This window comes from Scardinius erythrophthalmus (genome assembly GCF_964197995.2).
Source record: "Scardinius erythrophthalmus genome assembly, chromosome: 21".
Classification (NCBI taxonomy): Eukaryota; Metazoa; Chordata; class Actinopteri; order Cypriniformes; family Leuciscidae; genus Scardinius; species Scardinius erythrophthalmus.
Genome location: NC_138241.1, coordinates 22,630,957 through 22,643,614, shown reverse-complemented (window position 1 = coordinate 22,643,614; position 12,658 = coordinate 22,630,957). Strand labels below are relative to the sequence as shown.

At 35.3% G+C, this 12,658-nt stretch overlaps 1 protein-coding gene across 2 annotated transcripts; it reads right to left on the bottom strand.

Moving 5' to 3' along the window:
- Positions 1-1,656: 1,656 nt before the first annotated feature.
- Positions 1,657-12,086, bottom strand: LOC308681798 (uncharacterized protein). Of its 2 annotated transcripts, XM_081350931.1 has the most exons (7): positions 11,416-12,086; positions 10,632-10,665; positions 8,601-8,653; positions 6,035-6,178; positions 5,391-5,435; positions 5,067-5,126; positions 1,657-2,524 (listed from the first exon to the last, which is right to left on the bottom strand). In XM_081350931.1, the coding sequence occupies exons 1-7, from the start codon at positions 11,449-11,451 to the stop codon at positions 2,459-2,461; spliced, it is 438 nt and encodes a 145-aa protein (XP_081207057.1). In that variant the 5' UTR covers positions 11,452-12,086; the 3' UTR covers positions 1,657-2,458. The 2 variants fall into 2 exon arrangements, with proteins under 2 accessions (XP_081207057.1, XP_081207058.1); XM_081350932.1 differs by lacking the exon at positions 6,035-6,178 and having other exon boundaries at positions 11,416-11,604.
- Positions 12,087-12,658: the final 572 nt, after the last annotated feature.

Sequence of the window (12,658 nt, the reverse complement as noted above, 5' to 3'; positions counted from 1 at the left end):
TATATATATATATACTGTAATATACATTATTTATATAATATTCTGATGTATACATTTATAGTATATCTGTATATAAAATATAAAAGGTGATGTAAGGACATGTAAAACTAAATATTTTGAAGATGCATAAGCTCAAATAAAAGCTGTTTTTATTGCTTTAAATTACGTTGCTTCTGATATAAGACATCTAAGCCAGAAGAAGGGCCAATAAAAAATAAATAAATAAAACACACCTCTGATCCCAATTTAATCCTTTAGACATCATGTGACCGAACTGAGCAATATTTAGTTAAGTTGATGTATTCTGCACTTTATGTTAAGCCATCTCTGTTTTTTTTTTCATTTCCCATTTCTCTTTTTTTTCCCAAACCGCTGTTTCCATAAGTGTTTCCTATTGATTGCTTCTACCGACTATAAACCCACACAGAGCCACCCCATCTGAGAAATGATTATCTTTGATTATCCCTGAGTTTGTGGTTCAATAAATTCATGAAAATTTGAGGCCTTGCTGTGCTTCCCACCAGAGTCGGCGCGTATAAGTCTCTCTCTCAGTCCTTCAATGTGTTATCACTGCTCTCTACACAAACTCCGCACTTCTGAGGAGATTAATGACACATTGTCTGTGGAGATAACATCTGTCTCCACTGCTCCTGAAATATCAAGCTTAATAAATATATTTATGAGCCCTGCTCTCTATAGCACTAATGCAATCAGCCGTTGCCGCTCACGCTGGCCCAAGACACTGAAAACTCATTGACTTATTTTGTAGCAAATTAGTCCAACACCTAATCGCTGAACCCTGCTCCGCTTTTTGAATTACGACTCTGAAACACCCATCCGCTCTGCAGCAACTGCAGTTTGAATTATATCAATTCGTAGACTTGCCGGTGTCCAGATTTCATTAGCAACACATTAACAACGCTTTACATCTATTACCATCCTGACATGTTCTATAAATAACCGCATTGGTATTACCATTAAACACACTAGCGTTACGGTAAAGAGATACATCATTAAAACTGAACATGGGTCATGAACAATAGGCATAATTGACTTTTAAAGATGAAGGTTAGAAGAAGTCATTGCGTGAATGTGGACGGGTCTTTTGCGGCAGTAGGTTTCATCTTCAGAAACATGCAACCCATGAACTCAAAAGAATTGTTCATATAATAATTTATAGTTCATAAAAATAAAATAAAATATGCGTTACATGATCCCCTTCATTCATTTTCACTCACACACACACACACACACACACACACATACTTGTTTTTGCTACGTCGTGGGGACTCCTGACTAGAAGGTGACACGTGGGGACACCAATTTCTAAATACAATAAAGCCATAATTTTTAGTCAGAAGTGTCTGGGGGAATTTTTGAATCCCAAAAATCAACTTTTTTTTCAGAAATTCTTAATTTTAAAAAGGTGAATATTTGTCTGGTTTTTCTATTCCGGTGGGGACCTGCCTATTGTGTCTTACCCCAAACCACCACCGAGGGGCGCTATTATGAGTTAGCTTTTGGTTATCTAATTTTAATACAAATTTAAACTTGTACCAGATAAACAATAAATATTAAGTTTACATCATCATTAAAGAGTTGTTTAAAAGGGAGAATTGTCTATATTTATATTTTTATGGATTTTTACTTTATTTTACAATTTACAAATTCCCATAAACTCTTGTATTTGAATAGAGCATTTGTATGGATGTAAACAGTGACAACAGCCTCACCTCACTTCCTGTTTAACAGGAATCTATTATTCTTCAACTGAGAATCTGAAAAGGTTTACATTTGGATAAATAAGACAGTCATGTTGTATGGCAAGCAGGAAATGTTCACGGGTATCATTGTGTTTGCTGAATAATTATTTGTGCATACTGGAATCAACTCTGAATTAAAACAAGAGCACATGCTGGCATTCAACAGGGTTGCAAGATATATTGCTATTTGCTATTTGTGTTTTTTCTTATTCGTCATCCTAAAAATATTTCACGCACAGAAACCTATGAAACCCAATGAGTGCGATGTGTATTAATGCGTTGTGGAATAATTCGCAATATTTAGTTTTTTTTTTAAAAAATGTATGCAAACGTGCCACAGTTTTGGACCACACTGAATTCTTTTGAGTAGAAGACATTTGATGTACAACCCCCCATAAACCTCCCCAAGAAAAGTTTGGAAATTTGGGTAATTACAACAAAAATAAGAATCTACAATTTCTTAATGCTCTTGAACATTTATTTAACTTGTGTTTTGAAACACATTTTGAACATCTTGTTGCCTTCAACAAACATCTTCCTTTTCTTCTACATTTTTCGCTTTAAGGCATCAATACGATTCTTAACATAAAATTTCACCCCCTCCCAACTTCTCCCCCGAAGTGCCGCTGGTGACCTTTCAATGCACTCCATGCACTGGGCTTTACCAGGAACCTTCCCAGAGTGGATGTAGTCCATCAGAGTTTTTTCCACAGCCTGGATCTCTTCTTTAGACCACTTTCTCCGTGGGTTTTGTGTAGATACTGAATAAAAGAAAAATAAATAGGCTATTAGTAATTGTGATTGGGATAAAAGTAATTGTTAACCCACACGACATGAACGTGAATAACATCAAATAAATACATGGTATTCAGTTTTTCTCTCATTGTCTCACAGTTTTATACATACTTTTTTGCTAAAATCTAGTTCGCATGGTTGAAAATCTGTAAATTCTGGCACATGTTTGCAAGCATGATACCTAGTAACAATATAAACAGTGATACTGTATTAATAAGGACTATTTTGACAAAAATATCGCTGGTAATTTAGTCACTATCTAAGATGTGTATTGGATCTGGGCTGAAAATGGACCAAGCCAAACATGACAAAATATTTAGGTTTTATTGGTCATAACCATAAATGACTGCTTGGGAAATTGAAGAAGTAAATTTGTAGGACCTTTCCCTTTTCTTTTCTTTACATGTTTAAGCCTTTAGAAATGAAACATTTACGATATAGGACCTAATTAAAGCTGCACATAATGGGAGGGGTTTACCCAAGCTTAAATTATATTGGCCCACGGTGACCAACGGCAACAGATCTAAAAAAAACACAATTATAAGGATTTTGCTTGGAAATGAAAATATAATTACATATTTATGATCAATTTATTATATGGTGTAAATATACTGAAAAATATATGAAATACAATATATTGAATAATACACAAGGAATTGCCACTTTTCATTTATGAAAAATATATATTTAAAATATATTTACACTGTAAAATGTCATTAATTGAGTGTACTTCAAAAACACGAGGAACAAGATTTCCTTACATTTCTTAAGGGGGTGTTTTAATCAAAGTTGTAAGTTACTAGTACAAAGACTTAAGGGTGTTGGGAGTCTTGGGACAATGATAGACTTTGTATTTATTTCTATTTATTAAACTGTAAATACTTTGTGCATGTCTGAAACTTCACTGAATATATGCATTTAAAAAAGAATAACTCCAATACAATTTAGATAAAGCAACATGTAGCATATTCTCAATGTTTCTTGATCTTCTGCTGGACTGAAGCACAGGCTCTGTTCTTCAGCACAAACCCTTTAAACCCCAACAGAACATTAAACACTAACAGGTCTGTGAAGATCTCAGCAGAGGAGGGTTAAACAGCTCCACAAACAGCATTACCAGCTTCACTTATTACTAACCAGACTGACTTTATTTCTGTCAGACGTCTACACAAGTTCTTACTGAGAATTAACATTTAGATTTAGATTGAGATTTAGATGTTGATGATTTATTGAAAATAACATAATATTAGTCACCAGATTGTGATCAGTGTTTGATTTTAGTTGGGCTCTCGACTTTATAACATTATAACATCAGCAGAAGAACAAGAAACATTGAGAATATGCTGCATGTTGCTTTATTTAAAATGTAGAAATCTATTGAAGTGATTTCTATTAACTTCTATGTTAAGTTGATGTTTTTTTGTATTTATTCAGTAAAGTTCAGTGAATAAATACAAATAAATTCACAGTCATTGTCCCGACACTCTTTTGTATGTCATTCTATTAGAAACTTTCAAATTTGATTAAAACGCCCTTGAAATTTAAGCAAATCCATAAATGTTTTCCACGTTTTCGAAGTACACTCAACTAATGACATTTTACAGTGTAAATATATTGTGAATACATTTCTCCAATAAGTATATTTACACCATATACTTATCATAATATATTGATCATAAATATTGGAAATATATTTTCATTCCGTAAGGGTATCTAGTCGCGAGCCTGAATTCTCAGACAGTTCTGTCCAATACAACACTTGTAGATTAAGAAATGGTCCGTACACAGTCGCTGTATGGAGAAAAGTAGCCAGTAAAATAAGCACTTCCTCCACTTTGGATCTGCCATGCTGCTGTTACAAAGCTCCATCAGCACAGATCACTGAAACAAAGACGTTTTCCACTTTTCACCAAATTTGACCTCCACATTAAATTTAAAGGGTTAGTTCACCCAAAAATGAAACTTCTGTCATTAATTACTCTCCCTCATGTCGTTCCAAACCTGTTAGACCCTAGTTTATCTGCAAAACACAAATGAAGATATTTTTGATGAAATACGAGAGGATTCGGTCCTTACATAGGCAGCAACGTCACTACAACTTTCAAGGCCCAGAAAGGAAGTAAAGACATTGTTAAATAGTCCAAGTTATGAAGCGATGAGAAAACCTTTTGTGCACATATTTTAATAATGTCTTTATTAACTTTCTGGGCCTTGAAAGTTGCAATGGCATTGTTGCATATGAATGGATCAGAATCCTCTTAGATTGCGTCAAAAATAACTTCATTTGTGTTTCAAAGATGAACAAATGTCTTACGGGTTTGGAACAACATTATGGGGAGTAATTAATGACAGAATTCTTTCATTTTTGGGTGAACTAACCCTTTAAGGGAACCCTGTTGTCAATATAAATGGGTCTCTTTGTAGATTCCAATTAAAATGACTTAATTCTGACTTTCACAAAAAAATGGAAAGTGTGACATTTCATAAGACATTTGAAAAACAGCTTACCCTTTGTTGTGTGTGGTTTGTCCAAGTGCTTGCCAATTGGCTGCAGTTCTTTATCCTTGCCTGTTATAAAACATATGAGTACAACAGAGGAGACTTTAAATACAGATAATATACAGTAATGGCACAAAATGCTGACTAAATGGATACCAGTAATTGTGCCATACATCTAATTTACCAAATATATTGGGGTTTATTTTGATATGAAATGATATGAAAAAAAATAAAAGCAAGTGAAACCATGCAAATCATAAAGTACTGGTTCTTTAAAAGGAAAACAATATCAGAAGTCTTCATAATCCTCCTGTTTAATTTAAATCGTATTACCTTTGGATGGTTGTTCAACTTCATTAGTGGACTCCACTGATTTGTCTGGACAAATAATAGCTCTCTTAGTAAAAGAATATTAAACAAGCAATCCTAAATATCAGTAAGCACACTCAAACTGTTCTTCCAGTAATATTCTAACTAACTGTGCTCTAAAGACAGGATTGACAGGATAATACAGCAAAATATGAAGAGCTCGTCTCAATGTGTTGGAGCAATGGCGGGAGATCTCTGTGCGAGCCAGTTGAAGTTGGATGTCAGAGCTTTGCTGGGAAATTAGTTCAGCAGACTCTAAAACTTCTCGGTTTTAAAGGGAAGAAGAGCTATCAAGAACATTCATGAGGCTTCTGAAGAGGCCTTGCAATGGGCGGATCTGTGGCTTTATTTTGGGGAACCCTGTGGCTCACTGTCTAGGGTACAGACTGAGCACTGTGACCTGGGCTCAAATCTAACCCAGGCCCTCTACTGCATGCCAACAAATTACCAATGTGTGGGCCAACTGCTGACTAGAAGGGCCTGCTGACTGAAAACGGCAAGCTCAATGTTATGATGTTGAAAAATGCCCCAACGTTCACTTGTTTTACGAACATAAGAATGACCTAGCAACCGAAGGTATATAAACGAAAGCATTTAATACAACTAACCTTTGTTTTCATGCTCTGATATAAAAACATGGTCTTCTCCCGTTCATCATTTACAGTTTTTGTGTGCGCCTTCATGTATCGGTATTCACAAGCATTGTGATGTGCTCTAAGTTTCTGGAGGTGACCCAAGTGACAGCTTTGAACCTACAAAACAAACAAACAAAAAAGGTTTTTGGAAGCTTTTCTTTTGCCATTTATGCTACCTCCAGAACTGAACCTTCAAATAAGGATTTATTGTTGACAGTAGGGCTGTTGGAACGAATTCCGAAATTCGAATATAATTCGAATATTTAAAAAATCAATACTATTCGAATGCTGAAGTTCCTATTCGAATATTGCTTTTGTACATTAAAAAAAAAAATGCAATCTTGCCTTTCTTGTGCGCATGTGAAAATGAAATGCTTTTGTTTCGTCAGATGAACAATAACGTTTTTGAATCGTAACACAATTGTGCACGTTATCCACGCACGCAGTATCATAACAATACTGTCAAAAATCGCGGAGAGCAATGTCTGCACGAAAACGGAGATCACCACTCCTGACAATTTGAGAAGCGATGTGTTGAAGGTGTTTGGATTTCAAACCCTTAATGGAAAAACTGACAACGTTACACCCTGACAAGCTAGGCGATCTGTCCGAGGAACCGCCGCTAAAACAGGCAAGAATTATTCTTTTCTACCTCTCTCCTCATCACGGTTACGAGCTGTCCGCACGTTAAGGGATTATAGCGAGGCGGTTGTTATAGCGAATAACAACCCCGACAGGCTGAACTTATTACATGGCTATACAAAATAAATAAACAATTTGACACAAAATATTGATTTAAAAAGGAGTTTATTGATTTAAAAACGATTGTACTGCTTCCGCTAAAGAACATAGACCGTTCCGCGTCCATAGCAACGCTGTTTTTCATGGCAATGCGTGTTATACTTCGCACTCGCAGCGGTCTGTTATCAAGAAATAACAGACCGCATCAAAGAGTATAGAAGTACTTCTATACTCTTTGACAGCATTCTACATTAGAATTCAACCAAGCCATGTAATAAAAGGCAATAACAGACAAACTGACACGGTTTATCTGTGAAGATATGAGACCGATCAACATCACGCATTGGCGATCCATAAGACTGTGTAATGTCGTAAATATTAATAATAGGATACATTTGAGCATTTAATATTCGAATATTATTCGAATATTGAATAAAATAAGGAATGGAATTCGAATAGCATTATAGAGGAAGATTGACAGCCCTAGTTGACAGCAAACACTCTACCATGTGAGCCACAGGGGATCCCCTATATTCCACGGAACAACTCATAAAGGGCAGCAAAATAAAAGGATAAAATAGAATTAAAATAGAATTTCTCAAATTAGAAATGTCTTAGTTATGGATACAGTGTCCTGTAACACAATTGTGACCCTGGACCACAAAACCACAAAAATCTGAATACATAATCTTTCCATTGATGTATGGTTTGCCAGGACAGGACAATATTTGGCTGAGATACAACTATTTGAAAATCTGGAATCTGAGGGTCCAGAAAAATCTGAATATTGAGAAAATCGCCTTTAAAGTTGTCCATTTCTATTGGCGATTGTGCTGCATCCACTCACAAAAATAAATGTTTTATATATTTGAGGTAGATAAGAATAGGACAGAGGCCGCACTATGCATAAACGTTTTTTATTCGTTGCACAACGTTTATGCATAGTGCGGCCTCTGTCCTATTCTTATGTATTATATTTTTAGGCCAGCACTCTAAAAAGTGTATTATCAAAAATTGAGTGAAGCCTGCTCCTATCCTCATTAACCATATATTTGAGGTAGGAAATTTACAAAATATCTTCATGGATCATAATCTTTACTTAATATCCTAATGATTTTTCGCATAAGAAAAATCGATAATTTTGACCCATACAGTGTATTGTTGGCTATTGCCACAAATATACCCGTGCAACTTAAGACTGGTTTTGTGATCCAGCGTCACAATTGTGTTTGTCCGGTATAGGTTCAGTTGGTTGCCAACTATATAGTTAGTTAGTTGATAAATTTGTTGTCTTGTCAATCAGTTAGTCAGTCAGCTCCTTTACTGAACACAATAATTACATTATAACATACTTTACACTGCTGTTGGATGAATCAAATTAAAATAGCATGCTTTTTAATGCGTCTAACGAAGTTATTTCATTTTCAGAAAAACCTGTTCCCTTATATGGGTCATTAGCTGAGACCTTAATCTAGAAATATATCAATTTATAATAATGTAGTATTAAATAATAAAAACTAAAAACTAACTTCTAAAACTGTTTTGTCCCTTACCTCAACCAACAGTTTTATTTATATAACCCTGATGGCAGATGGCAGATTCTTCTAGAATGATCATTTTTATCAAGCTTGTATATTTAAATTCAATAATTTCACTTAAATGACAATGAAGATTACCTATTAATTGTAATTTAAGTGAAATTACAGAACTTAAATATACAAGCTTGATAAAAATGATCATTCTATAAGAAAATTTCAGATGGCAGATATATATATGTTTATCTGTGGATATAGCCTACCTTTGTTTTCTCTTCTGTCACATCATCTGTCACATCATCTGTCACATCATTCACTGCAATGTAAATCACAAAGACAAAAAAAGTATTGTTATTTAAAATATTTTTCCATTTTACTTCCTCCTACTATAGCCCTTATGCACCAGAGAAACAAGCGCGCTGCATCTTTAGAATATTGTCTTTGAACTTCCGTTTTTGCGGACGCTCTGTATATCTCTCTGGCATTCGCTCTCCAGGAGTAATTAGCTTTTGAAGTGGATTTTCTTAATGTAAAGTTAACGAAGATGTCTTAACAAATGTCAGTAGAACGGGAAGATTTTAAAACGAGCCGTTCATTCATAAATAGACAAGATCGCTGTGAAAATACAGACCGGAAGACAAAAGACAACGAGCTACATAAGGTCTATAGGATTAGGCTTAAACAAGAGAATCATCAGTATCGAATAACAAACTAATACATTTAAAATAAGTATATCAAAATAAGGCTGATATCAATGACACCAATTTAGCAAAACCTGTATTTACCACAAATTTAATGTGAACTGTGACTTTTAATTTCATACAATGATAAAAAATTACAACAAAAACTTAACTATCGTATCGGCTGAAATTGACAGTACACAGGACAACATGTTGTATTTCCTCAGCACGAAGTTAATTATATCAGTGGTTCAGTAACTGGACATTACTAACATGTCAAGTTTAGGGATAATTGGCCAAATTTATTTAGCCATTAGAAATTCATTTTCACCAACGATGAATGCATGTAAAATACATTTTTTAGATATCAGCGAGGTATTTTTTTATCTTTATATTGAACATGAAGAAAAGTACACTTGGTTTCACAATAACATGATCATATGGCTAGACATATTTATCTCGTTTAATGCCACAATACCAAATCTTCTGTCCTTTGAAAGCGTCTCAAATGTTTAACAAAAAAGTAAAAATACTGAAATGTTTTTTTAAATGAACTTTTTCACTAAAATAAGCAGATATAATCACCTACTTGACTTTAATTTCTAACAGATGATCTGTTTTATTTTTTTATCAAACCGTAAAGAAAATGTACAGATCAAGTTATAACAAAAAAAAATGTAAGTTTACAAAAATCAACCTTAGATTATATTAATTACTACAATCATCCCTTAATTACTTTGTGATAATGTAGTGGCCTCTAAACTTCTATTTAAACTGACCGGTTATTAATTAAAACATTATTTACCTAAACAAAAGATAGCAGATTAAAAAATTGAATTTCATGCACATCCATGAACTTGGCATGGTGTTGCAAGAGAATGAAAGGAGGGCGCATGGGGGGCTATGATGGATATTTCTTTTTCTCCAAGATTGTGCTTTTAAAAACCTTGGTTACTCTGGCTCATTAAGCTACATATATAAGCTTTAAGAATTAGGCTATTTTAAGTAATAAATGACGCACTACAATTTGACATAGCGTACCACAAATGAGTAAAATGTGTTTTGTAACCTACTATGTGCGTTCGATATAGAGGCGATGTCAAAAGCGTCAGTATATGACGCCCTAGGATTAGAATGCCCAAGGCGTCATATACTGACGCTTTTGACATCGCCTCTATATCGAACGCACATGGCACCCTTTAGCGTCAATATGAGACGCAGATAGATATGGGCCAGAAGGCGCGTCAGTATATGACGCCCTAGGATGAGAATGCCCAAGGCGTCATATACTGACGCTTTTGACATCGCCTCTATATCGAACGCACATGGCACCCTTTAGCGTCAGTATGAGACGCAGATAGATATGGGCCAGAAGGCGCGTCAGTATATGACGCCCTAGGATGAGAATGCCCAAGGCGTCATATACTGACGCTTTTGACATCGCCTCTATATCGAACGCACATGGCACCCTTTAGCGTCAATATGAGACGCAGATATATATGGGCCAGAAGGCGCGTCAGTATATGACGCCCTAGGATGCCATGTGCGTTCGATGTAGACGCGACGTCAAAAGCAACTGACGCCCTAGAGTGAGAATGCGTTGCATTATCTCACCTGTGCATCCAGAGCTGCCATTCGTAACGTTAGTCTGCAAGCACATGTGTCATAGACAGTCAGACATCATGGTCAAACATCACATTACACTGTATTTAAAACTGCAATGATAAAATTTGGCAATGTATTAAAGTAATTGACACTGTAACATAAGCCAATACAATACTGAAAATAAATGCCATTTATTGTCTGATCTTGAAAACTGCATTACAGAAGTAGAAAAAATTGTTCTGAATTTAACTTCCCTCTTGCTTTTTTGAAACCCATTATTAGTGTTTATAGTGATAAAACGCATGAATCTCAGGCCTGGCCTCAGACTCCTCATGGCTGCACGTGTAGGCCGCAAAAGATCCAACTCCTGGCCATCTTAGATTAATGTTACCAAAAGTGAGCTAAACATCTAGGTGAAGTAACAGGGACGCAAAATATGTCTTTCAGAAGTAACAAAGACAACAACATATTAAATTAGGCGAAGTTTAAAAGCGGATTACCGCTAAAAATGCAGTCACCTATGCAATCCTAACTGTGGCCTTAAAACATGAGCTTAAGACTCTTAGGAATCTAAAGCCCTAATTAATATATTATTGTTAGACTATCATTATTTTCATTTTGGTAGATTAATCTATACTTTATGCAAAGCTGCTTTGAGATTATGATTAATGTGAAAAGCGCTATGGAAAATAAAATGACGTGACATTTACGTTACGATATATGTGCAAACAATAAGTTAAATAAACAGCACCATATTATTTTGAGAACCTTGTACAAAAAGTCAAAAACTTACTTTTTCGTCGGATGTCTCGTCTCCTCTCGTCTCCATCTCGCCGTGTCCGTCTCATCCCTGCCTCTCGAGCATCTGAGTGTCGCAGGTGTGAGACGCGGGGGGTGTGTGTGTGAGACCCGGGAGAGTGGGGGAGGGGACGGTCGCGGTGGGGACTCGAACCTCAGGTTCTGTGTGATCTGGGTCCGCCATTACTGACATTCACTCGGCGCACTATATATATAGCTATGTTTATTACCCGCGAAAAAAAAAATTCTTGTGCAGTTTTTGTATTATTTTAAAAAATGATGTATGCACATATGCTCTGATAATATAGTGTATAGGATATATTATGTTATAAAAGAAATACATTTTCTGCTCAAATTCAGATATGTTTTTTTTTAAGTACAAATAAAATTTCAGAATGTAGATGTTAAAATACATATTAAATGTGATATTTAAAAAAAACACATTAATGAATGGAACCAATTTGGAACTTTTAAAACAACTCACAAAAAGATTGACATTCATAAAAATAAAAAAAAATAAAAAAAATATTAGTAGACCTTGTACTCACCAGAACAGATATTATTTTTACCCTCTGAGAGGAGATCAAATAAATAAAATAGGTTTGAAAGCAGTGAGGCTTATTATGGATACGAGGCCTCCGCACACGATAACGTCCTTTAGAAACTGTGTATACTGATTCTGAAACTCTTTAACTGCATTCTCCTCCTCACTACTGTTAAAATAACAACAAACATCTTCACAGAAAGTGCTCTCCTTGCTGTTCAAGATAATGACTGACACCATGTATTGCTAGCACTTCTCCTGCTACTGCTTTCTCTCCAGACACACTGCTTGTTGTATTCCTCATTAGTCGCTCTGGATAAAAGCGTCTGCTAAATTAATAAATGTACATGTAAATGCGCTCACCTAAACAGCAGTTCGCCAGGTAGAGGAGAATGGAGAGAGACTTTATTTGCAAACTACATAAATTAACTGTCAATTCAAGTTAAAAACACTATCACGTGATTTCATTTATGGTAAGAATAACACATAGTAAAAATAATTCAACAAACGCTGAAGCAGTTTCTCCACACTGGGAACCCTTCCGGCTCAGCACTGGTGCAGATTCTCCCACAATGACATGAAACTACTTAGAGTAACACCTAACTTAAACAGAAATAAGAGTGTGTTGTAGACATTTACGTTTGCATGTGTACTGCATACATCCATACACTGGTGTGTGTTAGACTAGTGATTA